The sequence below is a fragment of the Amphiprion ocellaris genome, chromosome 14 (genome assembly GCF_022539595.1).
Source record: "Amphiprion ocellaris isolate individual 3 ecotype Okinawa chromosome 14, ASM2253959v1, whole genome shotgun sequence".
In the NCBI taxonomy this organism is placed as follows: Eukaryota; Metazoa; Chordata; class Actinopteri; family Pomacentridae; genus Amphiprion; species Amphiprion ocellaris.
The window spans coordinates 9619425-9645301 of record NC_072779.1 but is presented as its reverse complement, the minus strand read 5'-3'; the positions used below and the strand labels follow the sequence as shown (position 1 = coordinate 9645301).

General features: G+C 37.1%; 2 protein-coding genes across 6 annotated transcripts; one reads left to right on the top strand and one right to left on the bottom strand.

The window, feature by feature from the left end:
- Positions 1-1636: 1636 nt before the first annotated feature.
- LOC118469606 (SCAN domain-containing protein 3-like) lies at positions 1637-19985 on the top strand. 4 transcript variants are annotated; one of them, XM_055017512.1, is made up of 3 exons: positions 1637-2548; positions 10461-10559; positions 16588-19985. In XM_055017512.1, exons 1-3 carry the CDS (start codon positions 1730-1732, stop codon positions 16681-16683), a joined length of 1014 nt encoding a protein of 337 aa, XP_054873487.1. In that variant the 5' UTR covers positions 1637-1729; the 3' UTR covers positions 16684-19985. The 4 variants fall into 4 exon arrangements, with proteins under 4 accessions (XP_054873487.1, XP_054873489.1, XP_054873488.1 ...); XM_055017514.1 differs by having other exon boundaries at positions 10461-10619; XM_055017513.1 differs by lacking the exon at positions 16588-19985 and adding an exon at positions 11560-12062 and having other exon boundaries at positions 10461-10619.
- LOC111580017 (calpain-1 catalytic subunit-like) lies at positions 19181-24217 on the bottom strand. 2 transcript variants are annotated; one of them, XM_023287569.3, is made up of 13 exons: positions 23962-24207; positions 22434-22757; positions 22272-22341; positions 22045-22163; positions 21781-21914; positions 21443-21617; positions 21275-21349; positions 21013-21098; positions 20839-20913; positions 20192-20352; positions 19718-19863; positions 19617-19628; positions 19181-19508 (listed from the first exon to the last, which is right to left on the bottom strand). In XM_023287569.3, the coding sequence occupies exons 2-13, from the start codon at positions 22674-22676 to the stop codon at positions 19305-19307; spliced, it is 1500 nt and encodes a 499-aa protein (XP_023143337.2). In that variant the 5' UTR covers positions 22677-22757; positions 23962-24207; the 3' UTR covers positions 19181-19304. The 2 variants fall into 2 exon arrangements, with proteins under 2 accessions (XP_023143337.2, XP_054873486.1); XM_055017511.1 differs by lacking the exon at positions 22272-22341 and having other exon boundaries at positions 22430-22757; positions 23962-24217.
- Between the last annotated feature and the right edge of the window lie 1660 nt (positions 24218-25877).

The following is a 25877-nucleotide window of genomic DNA, read 5'->3' as shown; positions in this document are numbered from 1 at the left end:
GCTTTCAGATCATACATTCGCCCTTGGGCAAAGACGTGTCTAGACAGTACATCTTCATGTCAGCACTTCTGCAGCACAACACGCAAATAATAGATAGAATCTGCTACATGAACAGCACAGAAAGTACACCACAAAAACTGTCATTTGTTATTTTTGCATAACTTTAATTACTTAATTCTTTGCTCGGTCATATGTACGATCCAGCAGAAAAAAAAACCCCAAAAAACATCAGGACAAACTTTAAAGTCAACGTTTTTACCTCAAAATTTTCATATCTGCAATGTCAATCAGTACAGTCTCTGAGACAAGTGTGTGCACAACATTTGTGTTGAGGTGTTTGAAGTAATAATCATGTTTGTGGTGTTCAGGCAGGTAAAAACTAGAAAAAACAAGAATCTGGAACCATATTCTTAATGCCTCCTCACAGGGTTAATCTCACAGGTGCACAATAAAATCCTTTGCCATTTGTTTTCCTCTGACATGTCAGAACATACTAGCATACATTCTGCACTGAGAAACATCATAGGCTTATGTTTCTGTCAGGGTTAAAGGCCAAGTGCCTATGGGACAAATTCTTCCAAAACATTATAAACACACTAAGTTTAAAACAGCTCAGGCTACTTGTGGTTTACTGTAATATTTTATTCTCATTAGTCTTTATACTCCTACACCATTCCATTTTAGATTTTGTCTGTATTGCATTTATTTGACCAAAATTAAAATGTTTGCTATAAAGCATAAATATAATGGTTATGTTAGAAATCATCTTACCCAACACATGCATACAATCAGTCAGTCCACTGACAAAACATCCACTGGAAAGTATTTTATTAATCTTAGAACTTATTTAGTATGATTTTGATCGTGGGCTTCAAGCAGAAGTTTTTTCTTAATCAGTCTAATTACAAAGTAGTTTTCAGAGATAAGAAGCAGACAGAAGCGTAGATGTTAAATATAAACAGATGCCCACAATTTCTAGTCTCTTTATTTTGTTGGTGACAGTCTTAATGTCCCAAGTCACCGAGTTCATTGAAGCTGTGCCAAAAACTCACTACAGTTACTCAAGTATTGTGTTTGACTAGAAAGTTGAGTTTCTTGTACTTTACTTGCATTTCTCCATTTACATTTACATTCCATTACACCTCAGTAGTAAACATTGCACTTTTTATTGCTTTTCACTTACAGCTTTGGTAACTTTTTCAGATTTCTCTTCAAATTTGGTGATTTTGAATTAGTTTTTTTTTTTTTTTGATTATCCCCTATTTGTTGAGTCAGAATCAGTGACAAGGAATCTGACAGTGTTTCGGTGTTTAACAGTAAATACTGGCGTGTAGGAAACAAATTAAAGAAAGACAAAAAATATATTAAAAAGTAAGTGTTAAAAGCCAGTAGATGGTAAGAAACAAATACGGAACGAGAGTAGTAAAGTAGCAAAAAGTAATAGAAATGTATGCAGGAAAATGCAAATAATTCACATGAGAATGTGCACATAGTAGCACATAGTAGATCAGCGAACCCCAATCCTGTCCTGTCCTAATGTGGAAAATAAATGCGCTGCGCTTTTTCATTTTGATCTCATCCCACACCGTACCCCTGACCTCCGACCTCACGCCGTCGAACGCGCGTGAACGTAAGATCTCCTGCACGCTCTTTTCAGTCCTGCAGTGACTCCGTCTTCCTTGAACGCTAATAGTGGCGGTACCAGGCACATCTGTCCAAACCCAAGAGCATGGCTAACACGAAGAAGCGTAAAGTGGACTTTGAAAACCGTCAGTTTAAATCTGACTGGACTGATCGTTTTTGTTTTATTTTACCAGATCATGCTAAAGCTAAGCCGACATGCTTGATTTGCACGCAAACTGTGGCTGTCTGCAAAACAGATAATCTGAAGCGGCACTTCAACACTATGCATGCTGCCAGTTTCAATGCCAACTATCCTCCAGAATCTGATCAGCGCAAGCAAAAGATAGCAAATATGATAACATCATGCAAGCACTCCGTATCGACGATCTCTAAATCAACATCGGCACAAGAGAGCGCCACAGCTGCATCATTGCAGGTATCCTGGAACGTGGCTAAAGCTAAGAAGCCATTTGCTGATGCTGAGTTAATGAAATCCTGTGCAGTTGCTATGGTTAGCGAAGTTTTACGTCATGATGAAAAACAAAAGAAGACTGCTGTAGAACTACTAAAGCAGGTGCCATTGTCGGCAAATACGGCTACACGAAGAGTGGAAGTTTTAGCCGCGGACTGTATTTCCCACCTACTCACCGATTTGAAGAAAGCTGAAGCTATTTTTTCACTAGCCATAGACTCGTCCTGTGACCGCACTGATATGGAACAGCTTTCTGTTTTTGCAAGATTTTTTGATGGAAAGACGTTTCGGGAAGAGTTGCTGTGTCTTCTTCCTCTGACTGGGCGCACAACCGGGGAAATCATCTTTACCGAACTGTCTCAATTCTTTGTGAAGAATGGCTTGGATGTTGGCAAAATCGTCTCCATTGTCACCGACGGGGCTCCGTCGATGGTGGGACAACACAAGGGCTTGGTAAGCAGGCTTTCAGGTAAACAGGCTTTGTGTTTGTGTGTAAATAATGAAATAGTTGCCTTTGTTCTGTTTGCTGGTTCTGGTGTCATCTAATCTAACAGTTAGGTAAAGAGTTAGGTAAAGTTGGCAAGATATTCACAGATTCGGACTTCCGGCCTCAATAACTCATGGGATATACGTTGTAAAAACATAAACAATGCCTCTTTCCCATCGCTGTAAGCTAGACAATGTGCTACAAGGCCAGTTTTATCAAAAGTCGCTGTCTTTCAAGCTGCAGAAATAACATTGATGTCTATGAGCAGCCGGCTGTGCGACGACTGAACAGGGACCGTCTGCAAATAGCAAAACCGCTGCAACAGCGAAGAGAGACACTACACAAATATTCAATAACTTAACTTTTATACACTGTAGCGTCACCAAATTTACTGGAGCCATCAATTCCTTAAAATTCAGATTTTTTACTTAATGTCAAACCAAGAGTTGTAGTATGACCAGCAGGAGATAATTGAAGGCTCCAGTGATTTTGGTGACACTACAGTGCATAAGAGTGAAGTTATTGAATTTTATGACTAATAAAATAATAATTAAATAATAAAAATTGCTCAAAATTAAGATTTTTGTATTTAGTATCAAACCGAGAGTTGTAGTATGACCAGCAGGAGACAATTGATGGCTGCAGTAAATTTGGTGACACTACAGTATATAAGAGTGAAGTTATTGAATTTTATGACTAATAAAATAATAATAATAATAATAAAATAATAAAAATTCCTTAAAATTCAGATTTTGTATTTAGCATCAAACCAAGAGTTGTAGTATGATCAGCAGGAGACAATTGATGGCTGCAGTAAATTTGGTGACACTACAGTATGTAAGAGTGAAGTTATTGAATTTTATGACTGATAAAATAATAAAAATTCCTTAAAATTCAGATTTTGTATTTAGCATCAAATCAAGAGTTGTAGTATGACCAGCAAGACACAATTGATGGCTCCAATGATTTTGGTGACTCTACAGTATATAAGAGTGAAGTTATTGAATTTTATGACTAATAAAATAATAATAAAATAATAAAAATTCCTTAAAATTCAGATTTTGTATTTAGTATCAAACCAAGACTTGCAGTATGACCAGCAAGACACAATTGATGGCTCCAGTAAATTTGGTGACACTACAGTGTATAAAAGTTAAGTTATTGAATATTTGTGTAGTGTCTCTCTTCGCTGTTGCAGCGGTTTTGCTATTTGCAGACGGTCCCTGTTCACTCGCTGCACAGCCAGCTGCTCATAGACATCAATGTTATTTCTGCAGTTTGAAAGACAGCGACTTTTGATAAAACTGGCCTTGTAGCACATTGTCTAGCTTACAACGATTTGAAAGAGGCATTGTTTATGTTTTTACAACGTATATCCCATGAGTTATTGAGGCCGGAAGTCCGAATCTGTGAATATCTTGCCAACTTTACCTAACTTAATCTAACTTGGTACTTCATGAGATGAATATGTTGTAGTAATGTGATGTGTCTGTGGAAAGCTGTTTGGACGTTTTGCAGATGTACACTGTTAAATAATATAATTACAGTACAATAGCATTCAATGATATGTCAGACCTTGAAAATCTGACAGTAACCTCTGCCTCAGGATGCTCTGCTGTCATGTTAGTGCCGTTGTTTAAGCTTTGTATGAGCATGGACCGTATAGATGTAAATGCATTTGGTTTGAGATCTTTAAAATTAATATATTTCAGTGTGTTGGTGGGAATGTGAGTGTTATAAATGGGCATTTAGGTGAATAAATGGTTGGTTTTGGACTTAATTTGTTTACAGTACAATTTCTTTTTTTGTGCAAGCCTCTAGGTTTGAGAGTTAGATGTCTAAATTATTACTATAACTGCTACTACTACTACAAATAATAGCAATAACGTCAACTTGCACAAAAAACAAAGTGAATGTTTTGGCCCTTGGCTTGGCACATTTGAAATTTTTTGGCCCCTGGGGAAAACTAATTGGGGAACCCTGTAGTAGATGGTGAGCATATTCTTCTACTTATTAAGATGTCTAAACTATTTGGAATGCATCATCACAAATAAGAAAACAGGGCTGTTTTCTGTTTTCTGAACACATGAAACTTTTTAGAGATAAGTGGTTCTCACAGGACAACGATACTATGATAGTCTTTAAAAAAGAGATGGATTGCTGTATATAATTATTTAGTTAAAAATGTCTCATTAAAAACAGAAAAATGCAAAATTACACATTAGCCCAGTAATAATATTAATTTAAAAAAAAAACATAAAATATAGAAAACACACTTTTTGGAGAGAAATACACTTATTTTTGACACGTAACATTTTTGACGTGCTGTGGACGCAGGACCATTCCAGGACATTTTCCATCACTGAGTCTTTCAGGGCAGAAAGCAGGAATGTGGAAATGATGCGATCAGGAGCAACACAGGTTTTAATGGAATGCGGATAATTGTTGCATTCTTACACAGTTAAAGGAAATTGTAGAAACCCATCCGTAAGGAAATGAAACTGAGGCTTAAATATGACAACATTGCTTGTTTATTCTATAAACTTAACTGATGATATTTAAATGTGCACTTATGGTCCAGTATACATTGTATAGACACAGTTTCTAAACCTACCAAGTGCATGTTGTTATATTTTATTGTTTTACAATAAAAGCTCACGTTTTGTTCGGTGTTTTTTCACACACAACCTGTTGCTTGCAGGTTGAAAGTCATTTCTCATTGCTGTCATACGGGATGAAATGCTGAAATGAAGCTTTTACACACCAGTAATAATCAGCACATCTACGCCTACTGACACTCCGACCTGTAGGCATTAAAACTGGTTGCAATAGCTTTTGCTCAGCCTCCATTTCTGTGCTCCAGTGGTTCAAAGCTTCGCTTGGAGCAAAGCCCTCAGTGCCTGTCAGTCATTTTTAAGTCACAGTGAAAGGGGGAGTATATTCCACCTCCTCATAAAACAGGAGTTTTAGTAGATTTCACTGTGAAAACTGTAATAAAAAATAAATTTGTAGACAGTTAATGCCATGGTTACCTATTCAGCTCTATTGCCTGTTACATACTGGAGAAAGGGTTCTTAAATGTACCACAAATGAAAGTCAAGTCATCTACATGCCTCAACAAATATGGGGAAAACATGTTTTCAGACAGATAGAGCTCACCAGACACACCTGAGAAGCTGAGTACAGTAATTTTAGAAATATTTTGAATGAATGGATCCTTTAGTCTGGAAGCACAGCTGCTGCAGTGTCCCACAGCATTATATTACGTCAAATCACAGCCTACTTCACTCTGATCCACCTGGGCGATGGTTACAATCACAGTAGTTTGGTATTTAGGTTGCTTTATGCATTAAGCTTGTTTCTTGCACAGATTCACAACATTGCAAAGATAAAATCTATTCAAAAAGCTAAAGGTGGAATGTGAGTCAGACTGCAGAGCAGCTACTGAACTACAGGCATCAAACTACAACATATATTTGTGCATTACAGAGGATTTAAATCACACACAAATTGTTTATTATTTGATTTTAAAACTGCATAACTACTCATCCATTTGAGCAACTTGTGTATGGATGTTACAGCAACAGCTGATTTGTTTGTTCCTCAAGCAGCAGTTCCAAAAAAAAAAATCCCTAATACTGATGCACAACAACAGAAACATGTAATATTACTTTCCACCCCTTGTGTATGTTAATAGGGTGGTGAAATATTAGGCACACTTTCAAATGCACCCTACCATCACTCGCTATGATTTCAACAATAAACATATAACAGTATCATCTGAGAATGAACATAAATGAACCAATAATAAAAGTGCATCTTAATTTAACTGTCAGAAGGGAATATATCTCTAAGGAACATGTAACCAGATGAGACAATATGGCATCATCAATGAAATTTAACACTAGAATCAGTGTATCTCTGCTAACTAGTCAAGTTGCAGTTTACATTCACGTCTGTCCAGTCATGACTTTTGATCTTTTATGTCATTATTCACTCAGATTACCATCAGTCCCTCTATGCTGATGATATAATTTGGTTTATCACAAAACTAAATGAATCAATTCCAGCTCTACTACCGTTAATGAGAATATTTGTTGATATTTCAGGCTGTGGGCTGCACAGTAGATCAGTGGTTAGCACTGTCAGTTCACAGCTAGAAGATCCCCGGTTCGCATCCCAACCTGAGCCTGGGATCTTTCTGCATGGAGTTTGCATTTTCTCCCTGTGCAGTGTGGGTTTTCACCTGGTTCTCCAGCTTCCTCACACAGTTCAAAAACGTGCTGAGGTTAATTGGTGATTCCAAATTATCCGAAGGTGTGAGTGGGATTGTTTGCCTCTCTGTGTAGCCCTGTGATAGACTAGCAACCTGTCCATGGTGTGCCCTGCCTTTGCCAAATCAGCTGGGATAGGCTCCAGCAAAAATTGTGTTTTGTGAGGTCACACAGATCTTGACCTTTAATTTTCAACCACCTAATTCTTAGCAGTTCATCCAAGTAACTAAAGTGAATGTCAGCAAAATCTGAAAGGATTCATTCCACATGTTCAAAGAATATCACAAGAACAGGAATGGAACAGACAGATGGACGGACAGCTTGAAAATACAGAAAATAATGTTTTTGGTCTCAACAAAAAGCTATTTGAGCTATTTTAGGGGCTAAGATTAATAGTACAATTCTTTATAGTCATTTTTCAGGTTATTATTATTTGAAGCGCTTTGAGTCATTTTTTCAGTTTTTCTCACTCACTTTGGTACATTTCTCGAATCATCCTCGAAATTTGCAAAACAGTAAGTGCATTTCTCAAAACAATTTGTACAAATAGCAAAACACCATGGATTACCTGCAAAAGCCAGTCTCTTGCTCAAAATCCTTAGTTCATCTCTCAAAAGTAAACATCTGTGTCAATGACCAAGTCAGTGGCATCAGAATGACAAGTCCTCGTGTCATTGTGTGGATAAGACAGCCAAATTGTTTAGTCATGTTGTCATTATAACAGTGTTCTCTGGAGGGATGTTCTGATGTAAACTATGGCTTAAGTTTTCATGACAGCTACTGTAAATTGTAAGTTACACCTTAGTGTATGTGGGAGATTGATTGCAACAGATTAGACAAGATTCACATTTATGTTTTTACTATTGTAATTTGTTGACAGACCACGTCATTGTGATACAGAAAGGAAAAAAGCGCTGCATAGCACAAAGAAAAAACAAAAGTAGAAATGTGAACATAGAACAATCTGCTTAGGGAAAACTGTACATGCAGTGCTGTAGGAATTCCAGTGCAGACTTCTTCAAAGAAATGAGAAACTGCTTTTTTGATGTGCACAAGTGACACAATGATGTGAAGATTGAACAAGTACTTTTGAGAATTTCAATTCTGATCTGAGAAATGCACCAAAGCAACTGAGAAAAACTGTAAACAGCAGTAAACTCTTGTGTTCTCACTTTATTTACCTGTGGGGTGATATTAATTTTAGCCAGTAGGTGGCAGCAGTGGCTTCATATTTGTGCTGTGGATGCTGCTGCAGTTTCAGGACCACATTTCAAGGCTCTTTGTTTTTCGCTATAGCATACGGCTACGGCGGCACTCACCAAATAGAGGATTTATTAAAGGTTCATTCCACATTTTGTTTTCCAGTTTAACTTTGTGGCTAAGATTTGCATGTTGGGCAATTTGCCTAATAATTATAACTAGGCAATTATCTGCTATGGCCTTTGTACTAATACATGTATATATTTCTGAGGTTTTCACTGCTTTATGATATCATATATATCGTATATATCGTATATATATATATATATATATATATATATATATATATATATATATATATATATATATATATATATATATATATATATATATATATATATATATATATATATATATATATATACAGACAGACAGACAGATAACACAGTCTCCAAAACAAGTGTGTGCAAGACACTAGTGGGAGGTGTTTGAAATAATGATGATGTTTGTGGTGTTCAAACAGGTAAAAACTAGAAAAGCCAAGAATCTGGACTCATATTCTTAATGCTCCCTCACAGGTGCACAGTAAAAGCCTTTTGTTTTCTTCTGACATGTCAGTAAAAATTTGCATACATTCTCCACTGAAAGACATTTTAGGCTTCCGTCCCTGTCAGGGTGATGTGACAGCTGCCCACGGGACAAATTCTTGCAGTACAAGAAATAAACAAACTAAGCTTAAAACAGCTAGATGCACTTGAACTTTACTTCAACTGCAGTATTTTATTTCTTTATTTTCATTACTCTTTCTACTCATATAGCACTACATTACTGATAGAACTCCTATTTTCGGTGTTGTATTTATTTGACATCTTAAGTTTACAACATTTTATCATTAAACGTGGTCTTTGGTTCAATATGCTTCCCCTGTTGCTAAAAACAAATGTTCTTGAAATGTTGCACTGCTGCTGTAATCCTCTATAAAGAAACCTTTTTGTTATATTTGTTGTATAATCAACTCATCTGGCCTCATTCAGTGTGCAACGTGCTGACAGGATGGGCTGCTGCCTGAGTGAGAAACAAAAAAAGTTCCCTTAAGAGCAGGTTAAAGGCACAGTATAATAACTCTGGCTGCAGTATAATAATGCTTAAGGGAACATATTTTGCATTTGAACAGGTCTGAGCTGAAATCTTTACTGGAAGTCTTAGTTAATTTGAAGAGGAGCTGCTGTGCCTGGCTTCACTGCTTCTTCTCTTGACTCCAAGTAATGCTACCAGCACTGTTCCCTCTAAGCTGCGCGCGTGCGCAATTGCACACTGCTGACACGGTCTCCGCGCACACAAAATCTGCGCTGCGCAAAAAAAAAAAAAAAATCCAACCTAAACTGTAAATAAAATAAACATGTAACAATTCATTCTGTGCTATTTTTCAGTGTGTCAGTGAGTGACCGGTGACTGGCTGCTGCAGCCAATGATGCGATTCACATACGTATTTACCATAGACTGTATATAATGGTATTTACGCAGCTAATCAACGTCAGGCGTCCTTATGTGCAGCCACCGTTGTTCTCATAGATATGAATAAGTAGATAGGACACGCCCCTTTGAGCTGCGTGCTACTGCGAGGCTAAGCTAGTGGGGGAAAAGTTTCAGTGCATTCCGTTGATGTAGATGGCGTGAAAACGGAAACAACAAGTATGCCAGCTCACTGTGCTGCATACAATTACACACTGCGTTGTACGATTGAGACAAGGAAACTTGGAATGACTTTTCATAGGTAAGAATAGTTTTTGGCTCTTTTTTCATTATGAAATCTTGTTGAGAGCTTCCAGTCTATGAGAGCTAACTGGTTAGCCACTAGCAAAACGCTAAGGCGAGCTAGCAGCTTGACAACCTAATACCAGAAGATTAATAGTAGCTGTAGTATAGTTGTACATGCAGTAGTAGTAATACTAAAAGTACAAGCAGCAGTAGTAGTATAAACGGCTGTTAGAGTCGTAGAAGTAGTATCAGCATTTGTAATAGTATTACAAGTTGTAGTAGCAGTGCCAGTATCAGCAGCAGTAGTTAGTGTACTACCACTGCTACTAGTAGTAGTCACATTGCTATTACTACCACCAATACAACCAATAGTAGTTATAAAGCCTAACTCATGTATATCCAGATTACCATCTATGTTCTTCCTCCAAACCCATTTTGTGATTGGGATCACAGGCAGTTCTTTAGGACTGCTCTCAAATAATTGAAATGTTACTAAACAAGGTTATACTTACCAAATTAAATAGCTCTGGTCTCCAGTATATTGGCGAATTCGGTTCTTTGTACTTAATTTATTAGCATGATTTCTTTTTAATATGTTGTGTACAGACTTAATTACTTCTCTGTCTACTTTTCTTATTCCATGTAGGTTTCCCAGAGACTATGGGTTGAGGAGGAATTGGAAGTTTGTCGGCTTAGACCTGGTGTCATTCCATCAGTGTTTAACTTCCCGGCTCATCTTGGAAGAGTATGTGCCAGAAAGACCACGACCAAGCAGCCTTGAGATCTTAGGCAGCGTCTCCCTGAGGTGGGTGTCGACGGTGTTCACAGTCAGGTCTGTGGTAATCCTGTCAAAAAACAAAACAGAAAAAAATCTAGATTATAAATCAACATGTAACCAAAGCACTCTGTGCATAACGCCATAGTATAGGATGTAGTTCAGAAAATGTCAAAGTATAGTATGCTTTAATCAAGAATAACATAGTATGGCCTGTAGTTCATAGTACAGCATGTTGGCAAGAAAAAACAAAACAAAACATAGATTATTATGTGGTTCAAAAAGCGCAAAATGATAGGATGTTGCCTAAAATTGTCATGTATGATATGTGGTTCAAAAAATGTCATAGTGCAGTATATTGTCAAAATAGTATGTAATTCAAGAAAACATTAGAGTGTAATATGTCATCTAAAAAATGCCATAGAATAATAATTTCATTTCACAAGTAAAAGTATAGTAACTTTTAAAACTGTTCGAATTCTTATATGTTGCTTAAAAAAACAAAAACAAAAAAAACGTCAGTAATATGTCAGTTAAAAAAGCCTATAGTATGGCGTGTCGCCCAACAAACATCATAGTATAGCATGTCGCTCTAAAAACATCACAGTATAGCCTTTAGTCCACAGCTGTCAGTAGGTGAGGAGCAACACAAAAACAGTCCAAACGCTGGTTTCCAGAGGGTTAGACGAGAATTTATTTGAAAGAGTAAGTTTACAACAACACAACATGTGAGGGGGTTAAAAACAAATGAGTGTTAGTAAAATAAAAATAAATAAACAGAACTAAAAGTGAACTTCATGTTGACATTGATGGGCATTCCAACCAGAAACAAAGTAAAAGATAATCAATCCGAAAAAAAAACTCTTCCTGTTCACCTCTTAAAACCCAAAAACACAAAAACACACCACAGTAGCACCGTAAACTAAAACTACCAATGGGTTCCCTGTTTTCCTTTCTGAACAATTCAAAGGTTCCTCTCTATCTCCCCACACATCCACCAACCACTGGAACACATCTCCAAAGTTCTGCAGGGCCAGCTCAGCTTCCCCTCAGAAGAAGTGCCGCCACCTGCCAGATGAAGGAGCCTTTTGAGAGGCAGCTGGCATCGTGATTGGACTGTACTTTGGTCTGTTCCAATCCAGCTTCAGCTCCAGAGACGGCAGGCGGGACGAGTCAACGGAGGCCGGGTGGATGAAGACATGCAGCTGAGTACAATCCAGAAAACAACAGAGGAGGAGTGCAGCGGCCCAGAGCCAGAACAAACAGAGTAGCATCGTATGTCTCTTAGAAAACATCATAGTATAGCCTTTGGTATGAAAAAACGCCATCATATACATCATATATTGTACAAATAACAAGTCAAAGGAAAGAGACATACATTGTAGAATTGTAGTAATTGTGGGCTGACTGATTTACTGATTATCAGTATTTTATTTTTTACTGATTTATGGTAATAAATACATTTAAAACTGGTGCTACTTTGGCTCTGAACCTTTATCTACCTGTGGTTGCTCTGTCTTCTTGAGTGATTTGATTTGGTTATATGTCACGAATAAAACTCCTTTACCTTAACATCTGTAAACAAAACAAAAACCTAACAAAGTTTTCTGTTAGAGTTTGTGTTCATCTAAGTTTAACTCCAAGATTTTAAATACTTTCATTTACTGCAAATGAATATCTACTCCAGATGTCTCACTAATAATCATTATCAGCCTTAAAAACCCACAAAACACCCCTCTATGCTTGACCACACTTAGTACAGTCCGGTTCCCCCTTCTATAAATCTGCTTGGAATCTTCCACTTCCTGTTTGTCAAAGTGGCCTTCTACCTGGACAGGTTTTGTTGGAGCTCATGCAACAAACATTTTGGGTAACTGCACTTTAATATGGATGGATGACACTGAATTAGAGTCTGTTTTAATGAGACTGAGTTAAGATGTGTAGCTCTGTCATTAAATAGGAAATTATTTCTCAGAATTCACAGAGAAAAGTCTGAAATGTTTGCTAGGTTAGCGTCCCACATGTTCTTTGGCTCAGCTAAAGCTAACTCTCTCCAACTTCTGGATCTCTTGAGTTGCTTGTTGTTAAAATATCTTGCTAGAGGTGCTGAAGCTCAGAAACTCTGAGATGTTTGTTCAAAATAAGCTCATTCTCAAGTCTTATCTGAACTGTCCTCTTTTGTTTGAACTTTCCCTAAACTTAGGAGTTAATGACAGAGCAGCACATCCAGACTCATTTATGTAGAGATTAAACTTCAGTGTCATTCATTGATGTTAAAGTGCAGTTTTTCAAATGTTTGTTGCACATGCTCCCGACCAAACCAGTCCAGGTGGAAGACGATGTGAAGAGAAAGCTCCAGAGGATGAATATCACACATTTACGTTGGAAATAAATGTCCTTTAATTAGACATTGTCATGCAAAAGTTGGATTTCCCTTTAATGATGTTCAAATTTTTGTTGAGTGTTTTGTTGATGTTGGTTTCTAAATGTTTTCTGACACTTGGCCCCAAAGATTAAAACCTTCTACAGCTCACAAGCTGCAACAATTCACACATTTTCAACTATCTTTCTGACTAAACTAAGATAAAAGGTGAAAAACTGCCTGATTCCTGCATCATGAATGTAAATCCTTTGGTTTTTATGACAGTAAACTGAATATATTTGGGTTGTGGACAAAACAAAACGTTTGTCATCTTTGGGAAACACTGATCAATGTTTTCCACCATTTTTTGACATTTTATAAGCCAAAACAAGAAATGAATTACTGGAGAAAACAACAGATTAATCGACAAAGAAAATGTATTTTCCAACATATAAGGCTGAATTACTCCAACATTACAAGATACATACAGTTTTAAAACATGACAAAGTAAAAGATTTTTATTTTCTGTCTGTCCTTTATTTTCTTGACTAATCCAATTTATTATTTGGTTTTTAAGAGACTAATGGACAATTAAAATAACCTTCTCCACTAAAACTAATAAACATGAGGTCAAATAGAAGGAACAGTTTTAAATACTTCAGTCCCACGACAAGAATAAAGCTTCTCAACAAAAACTAAATCTGCTGGTGGATTCCATTAAAGTCCTAATAAATGATTATAAAGTGTGATACTAAAGGTTTGTGGTGCTAAAAATCTCCAAGTAAAGATATCAAGTTGAACATCTGGATGGAGGCTGATAAAAGTTGACCTCCCTTCATTTCTCTGGAGCCGACTCCATGGATTTTATGGATGGTGGTTAAAGACCTGCTCTTCTCGTTGCTGTAAAAAGTCACTCCATCCTCGCCGACTTCAACACCTCTTCATGACGACTTGTTCTGCCTCCGACCTGGTGGAAACTCCAGAAACTCGGGAAAACCCGTGGAGACTCGAAGAACTCGTGGAGACTCGAAGAACTTGTCGGGCGGGGGAAGGTGTGGTGGGTGGTGGGGGGAGGTGGGGGAGTAGAGGGGAGAGGCCGCCACCCACCTCCCCGCCTACTCTCCGCCCTGACTCCACCCAGACTCCGCCTTGGCTCCACCCATGTGGTGACTTCAGGAACTACGATGCCAAAGGGACGACGAATTTATTTCTTTTTATCTGATCTGTAGCTCAGTGAGTTAAGGATTTGCCTATGGAGCTGCAGGTCGCTGGTTCAAGACCAGACACTTCTTAAATTTTCTCAAAATCCTGACAAAGACAAAGAAAGAAAATTGCCAGTGGCGGGTCTTGAACCTGCGACCTACCACTTGGTAGTCTGTCTCTTATCCTCCTGAGCTATTCGCTCAGATACTAATTCTTCTTTTTTTTGCGCATTTATCATCTATTTTTTGCCATTTTCGAATCTTTTTTTAACTCGAGTCTCGACTCGACCATTTTTCTCAGGAGGTTGGACTTCAGCCTTTGTGCTGGAGGGTGGAACCCTCAGTTCCAAGACTTTCAAAGCCTCCACACCTCCCGAGTCCTCAGGACCTGAGCTTTCACACAGTCTGAGGGCTGAAATTTTCTAAGTCCCACAGTAGTTCTCTGAGTTTGAACCTTCAGACAGTCCAAGGACTGATATCTTCAAAGTTCCTGAGTAGTTCTCTGTTAGTTTGAACCTTTCCACAGTCCGAGGACTGAAAACCTTAAAGTTATTGAGCAGTTCTCTCTTAGTTTGAACCTTTAGACAGTCTGAGGACTGAAATTTTAAAAGTTTCTCAGGACTTCTCTGTTAGTTTGAACTTTCTGGTTAACAGAAGCCTTAAAACTTGTGACCATGAGTCTTGATTTCACATTTAGACCATCCATCTGAGTTCTTCTCAGACCTTAACCTGTGGGTTTTTTTTAGAAATCCTGAACAAACTTTGATTCACTTCACTGAACAGTAAAGTTTGTGGAGATCAGAAGGTAACATTAGTTTGATCAATGCCTTCAACTAATAGTAGACTTTATCTGGAAAGCAGTTTTCTTCAATGAGTTCTTAGTAAACCTGTCCACAATCAAACCAAGAACATAGAAAGAGGAAATGTTTGAAGAAACAACTTGATGTTTTCATTTCAGACTAGAAAACACTTTAAGACCTTGATCTGTTTTTGATTTTTTTTTGATCATTTTATTGTCTCTTCTGTGTAATTTGATCTTCTAAAGTCTAACTGGTGTCTTTTCAAATGGTTTGTCTTTAGTTTGATTCTTCTTAAATGTTTTGTTTTGCTCTTTTCTCACCATTTATTCTTTTCTAATGTCTGATTTGATTTCCAAATGTTTTGTCTTTTTAATGTTTGTTTTTTTCAAATGTTTTATCAGCTTGTTCGAAAATTTTCCCTTTCTTTCCCAATGTTTAATTTTTCAATTAAACCTTTAAGGTTTTTCTTTTTAAATGTTTTACCACCTTTTAATGTTTAATTTTCTTTTTAAATGCTTCATTGTATTTTCTGTTTAATTCCTGTTTAAAGTTTTATTGTAAGATTTAATTTTGTAATTAAACCATTAATTTTTTAATTAGATGTTTTGTCTTTTTAAAGGTTTAATAATTTAATTAAATGTTTATTTTTTTAAATGTTTAATATTCTTCTTGTTTAATTGTATTTTTTTTAATGTTTAATTATGGAAAATATTTTATCTTTAATTTTTAATATTTGTATTTTAAAAATTTTGTTTAATTTCATAATGACATGTATTGTATCATTGAATTATCTAATTCAATATTTTGTCTGTTTAATATAATTTAATTGTATTTAATGTTTAACTCTATGAAACAGACAAAATATTGAATTAGATAATTCAACAAGATGCAATACATGTCATTATGAAATTAAACAAAATTTTAAAAATACAAATATTAAAAATTACAGATAAAATATTTTCCATAATTAAACATTTAAAAATACAATTAAACAAGAAGAATATTAAACATTTTAAAAAATGCAAAACATTTAATTAGATTATTAAAACTTTAAAAAGACAAAACATTCAATTAAAAAATTAAATGTTTAATTAGAAAATTACATCTTAAATTTCTTTAATCTTTTTAATAATAAAACTTTTTAAAAGTTTTATTGTATTAATTTTTTTCCTTTGATTTAATATCTTTTTGTTATGTAGTTTATTTCTTTAATCTTCTTTTTCTGTCAAGATTTTAACCCCAACCTTAAAAATGAAATAAACCCTTAAATCACAATGAAAATACTTCTGTTGTCACAATCATGAGTTAGTCAATTATTCAGTTTATCAATTCAACTTTATTTGTTTAGCACCTTTTACACAGATGACAAAACTAAACAAGCAAAGAGAAAAAAAACTATGCTAAAACTATGATTAAAACTCAAAAACATTAAAAAAAAAAAAGATTTAACATGGTAATAAAATATGTTGTGTCCAGGGGATGGAGGGAGTTTATTGAAGTCTTCTTGGGCTCACATGGTAAATCATTTAAAATATAAACTTGATATTCAGTCTAAGGAAACTGCAGACCGACAGAAGAACCAACAATATCTTCTGTTTTCTTCTTTAATGAGCCGACTGTTCTTGTGCTTTCAGACCAAAGAACTACAGACTCTTCACAACCTGCTCAAACTCTTGGTACAGGACCTCACCACACGGGTCAAGAAGGTTTCTGTCTCATTTCTACTCTGAAGCTCACCTTCTCCTGCTCAAACTGCTGACAAATGTTTCTGCTGCTCTAAAGTCTGGCCTCCAGAACTTCCTAAAAACTCTCAAAGTCTCTTCTGCTGCAGGTTGCTATGTAGAACTGTTGCAGAAAACCTCACTAAAGCACATGGAGGGGCCTCAAGATAGTCGTCCAAATGAAACCATACAAAAACCAAACTAGTACAACCCAAACGCTAAAGTCTCCTGCAGCCTACCAGAGAACCTCTGAGAACAGAGAATCAGGACAGGAACTCTTACCTTCTGGACAACCAACGTTGGTTCTCAAACAAGAATACAGAATGTGTCTGACCAAAAACCTCTGAAGACTCACTACAGCCAAGATAAAGACACAGCTGCACCAAATCCACTAATCACTGTACACATTAGCACCATGTGCCAACTGTGGCTAAAGAACCACATTTACCAAGACAATTATCCAGTACAAAGCCCTAAAACACACCAAGAAACACATTAAAGACAATTTTACTGCTGGAAGCTGCAAGCCAACGCCTAAAGAACAGACTAAAGCAATGGAGCCAAAGTGGTGAAGAGAAGCAGAGGAAATGTTTGAATGCAGCTAAATAAAGCAGGAAGACACTGAGCTGCTCAGGTGTTCCTGATAACACCAAGCAGCCACCTGGACAGCCAATAGGAACACAGCTTACTGGAAGTCCAGAGGGCTGGCTTAGTGAAGGAAATTTAGTTTAAAGTTGAAGCAGAAAGTTAACAAAGAAAGTTGAAAACCACCTTCTGATCCCTGAAATCTCTGAGTTTTCACACAAAGAACACCTGAACATGTCAAACTGGTTCCATAGTAGAACCATCATTGTAAAAACGTCATAGTATGGTGTGTTGCTCAAAAAACTTCAGGACCCGGCTGTCAGGGGACCAACATGTAAGAAACATGAGAACAGAGAGAACCCAACCAGTAGGTCACAGTTTATCATCCCCCAGTCATCTCCTGAAGTCCATATGGTGAGAGACATCAGTATCTGGTTGTTCATTTACCAGAGGATGCTTATAATCATGCTGATGTGGTCTGTACTCTACAGTATTTTAGTGACTCAATAAATGCCTAAGTTGTTTTTTTAAAAATGCTTTTTAGTTTTTAATAAACATTTAATAGATTTGAACGGCCTCTATGAAAGACTGTGCTGTCCTGTTGCAAACCTGAATAGTGACTGTTAATACTGAGATAGAGCTATCATTTTAGTCTCACAGCGAGAAACACTGTAACCTCTTTTTTGTTATTCGCTAGCAATCAAGGCCTTTTCTGATGATTTACATCAATACTGGATAGTTTCAAAAACTTTTTCTAAGCTTTGATGCACTGGTAAAGCAGGAAAGGAAGACAGGTGCTCCACTTGTTAGGAACATGCACCTTTTACTCTCAGCAAGCACCCAGTGGTTTTCAAAATTGCACACACACAAAATCTGATATAGACAGATGAATGCTTTGCGATATAAATTCACATGTTTGCACTTTTTCAGCCTGCAGGTGTAACCTAATATTCCTGATGTACTGTAACCTAACCATTATGCCCCTTACATTACCGCCTATATGTAATCAATAAATGGCCTTTGTCTATCTTAAGAAAAATTCACTCAGAACTCTGATATGTTAACAGTACTAAATAAATCAATAAATACATGCATACACACTAAAATAAGTTAATACATTCACTGTGTTAAGATAAGATTTATATTTTTAAAAAAGTTGTTTATGTTTTTGCAGAATCCAGTATTGCTCACTGGTTGGTCATTACATTTTGTTAGTTTGATTTCACTGTTTAAAATGATGCCACCTCTTTTCAGACAGAACCTGTGATAATAAAACAATACAAAATTTTTAGTTCCGTGTTAATAAAGCACTTAAAGCTTTACGTATGGCTAAATGCTTTTTTCAAAATTAAATATATCACTCACTATGGAGTGAACAGGGTCCGTCTGCAATTTGCAAAACCGCTGCAACAGTAAAGAGAGACAAATATTCAATAACTTCACTCTTATACATTGTAGTGTCACTAAAATCACTGCAGCCTTCAACTGGCTCCTGTTGACAAAGTGTTTTAACAGAAATGTAAATGCTGTAATTTGATTCTTTTAATGAACCATGTAACTTGAATGGATGTGATGCTGGTGTGACCACAGTGCACACATCTGATGTTGCTCACAGTGGTCCAAGGGACGCTCAGGGAGTTTGTGTGTTTGCTCAGACTCATGAAAATTAGAGGAAACATTGGCTACCGGCAATGTTTAATCACTATTAATTAACCTAAGTAGATTTCAGGTGTGTCTGTGTGTGTGTGTGTGTGTGTGTGTGTGTGTGTGTGTGGTTACAGAATACAGGCTGCAATGTAGAGTTGAAGCCTGGCAGTGGTTTTTAAAGAAGTATTGTGGGACAGGACTTTGAAATGGTTGTTATTCATACCCATCACTATCTATGATATCAAAGATTATTAATAAAAAATTGAGCAACAAGTCAAGATTCATAAATGACTTTTATTGGTCATTACTTGCAGATTGTTGTAGAACTTTGATTTTTTTTTTTTTTTTTTTTTTTTTTTTAAATCTGCTGTCCTCCTTCTATTGACACTCAGATTTCTTCACTCAATCTCGGTCTCTGCTTTGGAGTAGATGGTAATGATGAAGCTTGCTGTCTTGCCGGGATCACACGTGCTGGGAATGATCAAGTACTCTCCCGCCTCCAAACTGTGCATCTCAATCTTTTCTCTTGTCTCCTCAAAGACACTGGCTTTTGGAGGTGGTGCATCCTGTACGTCTGATGGTGAAAGTCGTCCTTTGGGTGTCTACAAAGATTAGAAAAGGGGCATTTGCTTATGTATGCATGGAAGCATTTTGTATGCGTTATATTTATGTTTTTAATGCAGAATTATTATAAATAATTCTTTTCTTACCCCTGATGGCACCTGTTTAGAAATAAAGCACAAGGAAGTAAGTACAGCTGTTGTGTTCTTGTGCACATATTTAATCACAGATTCACAAACACTTTACTGGCCTTGTAGATGGTGAACCCGATGTAGTAATATGTAACTTTGCTGCGATATTCTTCATCTGGTTTCTGCAGCAGAGACAGTAAGATGTTGTTGCCTCCTTTGATGTTTTTCACTGTGAGACGGTACTGTGGATTTGTCCAGAAACCCTCTGAGGAAAAGAGCATTCACAGTGATATTTTATATTTCTTATGAACATCTGTGTTTTGTTTTGTTTTTTTACCATTTACAGCTGAGATACATAAACTTGATTAAAGGTCAAATATTGTGTCACCGGGCCTGTCTCAGTGTTATAAATCTCTCTGCTGTGCTTCATGTGCTGATAAATGGCTACTTAAACTGGACTTCTTACATCATCCCCATAACGCAACTCCTTTTTCAGGCTAAATGTGCAGAAAACCTGACACACATAACAAAAGTAACAAGAGGAAGGCACTTTGGAATGAAGCATTTAATAACTATGATTATTAAAACTTTACCTGTCTCATAATCGCCACCTCCAGCTGATTTTCCAGATTCCCAGCGGCCTTCTTTCAGTGAACAGTTCCACTGGCAAACGGCATCGTCATCAACAAAGTTGGGGCTGTCGCAGCAGATGTCCAGTCCTTCGAAATAGGTACAAAAGTCTTCCAACGTCATCCTGAGACAGTGATTGATAAGAATCCAGGTTGGGGAATATAATGACAAAGAACATGGTTTGCTCTGCAGGTGGTAAGTTTGCGGTTCAGGGAGCAGACAGATCTCCAAAGTAGCCTTCTGTCCCATTCAAACCGACCAATGGGTCAATATTCAGCCTTTTCATCTATCTGTCCATCCATAGGTCTAACAACTTGGCGCATATTTAAATGTTCCAAAACTTATCTGATAAATGGCTTTGATTTCCCCCAACAATGATGACTACTAACTATGGTGACTTTTCCTTCTGTAATTTGGTTTTGACTGAAATATCTTGCTGTTAGATGGATGAAGTCTAAAATACTGAGTCAAGTTGATCTCAGAAATATTCCAAAGACACTCTTTCAAAAAAAAAAATATGCTCAGAGTCAGAACATATAGCAAGTTACGCTAACTTTAGAGATGTTAACTTTCAGTACCTCTTTTTCTCTTTTTATTTTGATAACTTTACCAGAATTCTCCATCATCGCGCACTTTCAAACACTCCTCCCGGACCTCCTTGCTCACAGTACTCCACAGTGTTGACCTGGAACACAAATCAGTAGTGTTGAGACTTTAGTCTGTTAGCACAATAAGAGGATGACAGCTTTTGATGAGAGGCAATATGTTACAGCTTTTCACTTACTGGTCACTCCAACCTCCAGTCCATTCTTTCTCACCCCACGGGTTCCAGATCCTCACCAGATTCACCTTTTTCCCTTGACTCTCGACCTGTTTAATCAAAGTAAAATCTGGACAGTGACAGTAAAAACAGAAAGCAAACCAAAATACCACAGCATGGTGTAATTCTTGGCAAGTGCAGAGCCACCGTTTGAGGAGGTCTACATCTGATTTCATCAAAACAATCAGAAATGTATACATAGAAGAAAAAGACATAAAGCACAAACCTGCTTGACTCCTGTTACAGCGAAGGCGTGACCTGCTACCAGACCAAACTTTTTACTGTACTCTTCTCCTTTCTCCTGAAAAATATATAATTCAGCATTTAAAGTGGGTGATGAATTTTTTTAAACTTCTATGTCCTAATCTAAAGAGGGATATTCCTGTTTCTTTACCCCATCAAAAGTTGCACATCCCATCATCGTTTCGCACTGCGTGGCCCTGATCATGACATCCCACAGGTCAGACGGGGGTTTGGACAGATTGTAGTTCATATGGACACCTCCACTGAAGTCCTTCAAGGCTTCAGGTGGGAGACCAGCGATCATGTCTCCATAAGATCCACAAACCCTGAAGCAAGAAATGAGATCTTTGATTATTGCAGCACTGAATTTGTGGCTTTGTTAGGACGTGTGTGTCAAAATGTTTGGAGTCAGTTTTTCTAACAGGCAAAGATTTTTGCTTTACGTGTATTTACATCCATTTCAGTACAGAGTGAGCCTGAATTACATACTTGGCATATGCTTTCTCCAGTAGAGGAGCCCAGAACTCTGCTCCAGACCTGGAGTAAACTGACACAAGCTGCTCGTGGAGAGTTGGCAACAAGTCATCGATGACAACTTCCACCCATTTTCCAAATCTCCAAAACTTCAAAGGTGAAAGGAAGCATTCAAATCAGCACACACTTAAAAAAGTATTTTTACCTTTTTAAAAAAAAATTGAAATCAGAGAAGGATTGTCTGCATTCCATTTGACTGACAAGTGAAGATCACTTTACCCTGAAGTGAAATATCCCCGCATAATTATCCTTGAAGCTTTGATCTGGAAGCACCACTTGTACCATCAAGGATCTGCGTTTAGTCAGCGCTCCGATGGATGAAAGAAACCAGCAGTTGCCTGGATGCAAGGGCAGATCCTAATTATTTAATGTTAGAAAAAGCCTTGTCCCTAAATAGAAAGCTTTTTTCATGGTGGTCTTTACTGTAAATGACTAAGTTTGCATACCAACACTTCCTTGCTTAAAATCAAACCTTGAAACTACATCCACAACGAATGAAGGGTTGGGGTTAAGCTCCTGTAAAAGGTGAGAGACATTTGCATGTTCCAAATTTCTTTAAAACACTGCATGCATTTTCAAAAATTTTGAAAATGTACAAGTTTACCTACATGTGGTCGACACCACTTCACTTCTTTCAGCTCCTCAGCTGTGAAGTCCTCAATTTTTCCCAGAGAGCCGATGTTTGCTGGGAAAGTTTCATCCTCGAACTTTTTCCCCTCTCGAAGCAGAGTCTCCTTGAGCTGCTTAAAGTCTTGACCTTTGAATTTCACAGGATTACAAGGGCTTCCCTCTGCTCCCTGCTTGTAGAGGGAGTGAATCATCTTCACACAGGTGGATGTCATGGATGTCATGTTGGAGTGCGGCAGAAGAGGCAGCTACTTTCAGGCAAAACTGAACTCAGCAAATGGTGCTGGGGTGCCTTACTCCGCAGTCTGTATAAACACAGTATGATGAAAGCACAATTCCTGCAACTAGTTTATACACATCGGCTGCATACCAGACACATATGGTATGTAGCTAGAATAGGCATGCTGCCACCATAATTAAAGGAATTGCATAACAGATTTAACTCACACACACACGCAAAGTAGCCACAATTTAATTTTTTTGTTTTTGTTGTTGGTGGTGGTTCTAAAATTGACAGTGTAAGCACAGATAAACATGTTTACATGAAAACAGATTTCATAATAAGGAATGTCAAATGATAAAAAAGTTTAAAACATAAAACTTTGTTATTGCGTTAGTGTTCACTCCTGTTAAAAATGACTTATCCAGCTGAAAACAGCAGCAGCCAATTGATGCTAAAAGTCAAATAATAATGAAATGGAGATTCGAGCGCAGAGGATGTGCTTCAAATTATTACAATACAAAGACACCTGGATCTGGAAAGACCAGTCATTTGTGAATTAGCAGTTCTGGCTATAATTACACCATAAAGATATATTTAAAAAAAAAAAAAAAAAAACACTTTGTGAAATGGTTAGTGACAAGCATAAGTCAGAGGATGGATACAATAACATTCCCAAGTCAGTGAATATCTCTTGTAATACAGTTAAACCCATCATTAAGAAATAGACAGTCTTTGCCAGTCAAAGCTTTGTGGTAAAGTAGCAGAGAGAAAACCCCTGTTGAATAAAATTTCCGTTAAATCTTGACCGGAGTTCCCAAAAAGGAATGTGGGAGACGTTGAAGACAATAAAAGCAATAAAGTTGGGGGAAAGATATTTAATTACTTTTCATCCCTTAGAGTTTTTCACTCTGAGCAGTGCAGCAACATCAAACAACCTCTTAACTGACACAAGACAATGAGAAACATGAAAAAACAGTTACTGGGTTTATACCACAACCATTGCAACATCTGTTATGAGAGAAACAGTAAATTATGTTGGTACAGTCAAAGTGCAAAGTTTTTTTTTTTTAAACTGAAGGTTGCATCTCCTTATACCATATTTAAAATCTATCACATACTCATATAAATGTGAAAATAACAACAAATTTGAGGATTTAAAAAGATTTACAATCACAAGAAGCTTTAAAATTTAAAAAATATTTCAGATTCTGCTATACTTCATGGTAAGAAATCAAACTGAAGCCAATTTGCGCCATTGCCCATCTTCATACAAAAGATCAGATTACCTTAAGTTGCTTCTCTTCCACTGAAGCAGCGTTCAGAAAACCCTCAGGTTTGGATCAAATCACTGGAAGCCTGTTCAAGTTAATCAACTTCAAGCTAATGTTCTCCTGCTATAAATACGGCTCAGCGTCGAGTTTCAACAGACATGACAAAGCAAAGCAAAGCAAAGAGGAATGTTCTCAGTGTCAGATCATAAGTGGATTGAAGTGGGCCAGTTATACACAAAGCACAATCGAAAGTGAGCAGAAAATGAATACATCAAGCAAAGCAATAAAGTAACTTCACCACATACACAGAATTTGCTAATTAAAGAGCACAAGACTCCAACCAGCAGAAGTGCTCTCAAAAGGCGGTCCAGTATGGGCATCAGAGGACGAGTAAAACCTCTAAACCACTTGGATTGACTTAAGACATGCTGACATTTCACAGTAGATGGAAAAAATCTTTTTACAAGTTTGAGATTTCTGGCAGTAACAGAAAGGACACCAACATGAGAAGGAATGATACCACAGTGTGTCAGATCCACAGTGAAACATGACCCCCAAAGATCAAGAAGAGCCATCCATCATGGACTTTCCTCCACAGTCACATGAGATCAACTCACTGTTGGGGGAACTTAAAGGATACAAGCAATACTGACATCACAAAAAGCTTATTGGACCAGTGTTGGATCATGTTGGGATAACATGGACTATCAGGTTTTGCACAAACTGGAGTGGAATGACTCATATGCTGCTGTCATTAAAGGAAGGCAGACCAAATACTAAGATTCTGAACTTAATGAGCATTTTTCAACTATTTACTCAAGTTGTTAAGGTGGTGTCATTTGTAATTTCCTTTGTTAAATTCAAAACAAATGCAAAATAGAAACTTCTCTGGATCCCTGTATATGCTGCTGTAGAGTCTCTGCAACAGCATCTGGTCACTCAGAGGTCAAAAAACAAACAGATGGTGCAGGTACCAGTTCCAGCTACCCCCGTTGAGGTATGACGCCATATTACTCTCATAAAGATGACAGAATAGGTTAGAACTTCTATGCTCATGTTAAATACCAGAAACTCAACAAAACTTTTGTCCACATATTTATGGACAGTTAGCATGGATCTGTTGGCATGTTTGGCCATCTCTGGGTATTATAAACTTCCATTAGGCTCTATGTGACTAGGTTGACATCTTGTATAATAAAGATGTTTCTAAGAGGGGAAAAAAGCTCAGGTATGTTTTGTTCATCTCTTCACTATGAATGCCTGAAGGGCAACCATTCTAGATCAGCGTTTCTATCTTGCTCTTTAGTCATCCATCAGCATGTACTCACACATAAGTATGTCATCAACTTAAAGGCTTGCCAACCCTAAATTACACCTCTATTAAAGTGTCAAGCAGCAATAGAGATGACAATCCTAGAGAGAAGTTAAACTAAATCTTGCATTGGTGTTCACTATGTAAACTGTTCAAGACAAACATTCGCAAGACAGGATGAGGGACAAAGGAAAACTAGTCATGCTATTGTTCCTTTGCCCCATATCTGTCCTGTAGGAACATGTAAAAGCAGTTACTGAAAATCCGTTTAAAATGTGGACAGAACAGACTTCCATTTGACAAGAGGTACAATGAGTAATTTAAGTTTTTTTTAAAAAAAAAGTAATGTTCTGTATGTTTTGTGTCTTCATGATCCTCCCCCAAGGGGTGAGAGGGGCACTGAAAAACTGAAGTTTAGCTCTGACATAAAAATGTGTGCTTGCATGTCATGTACCATTGTGGAAAATCAAGAAGTAACATCACTGGGATTCTAAATCAGTTTTCATAGTTTATTGCAATTGTAGTGTAAAATGTTTAACAAATCATGTCCTTCTTCACTGCCATCATCCATTAGTTGTTTTGGCACCTGAAAGAGAATAAACTAGATTAAGCACATGCA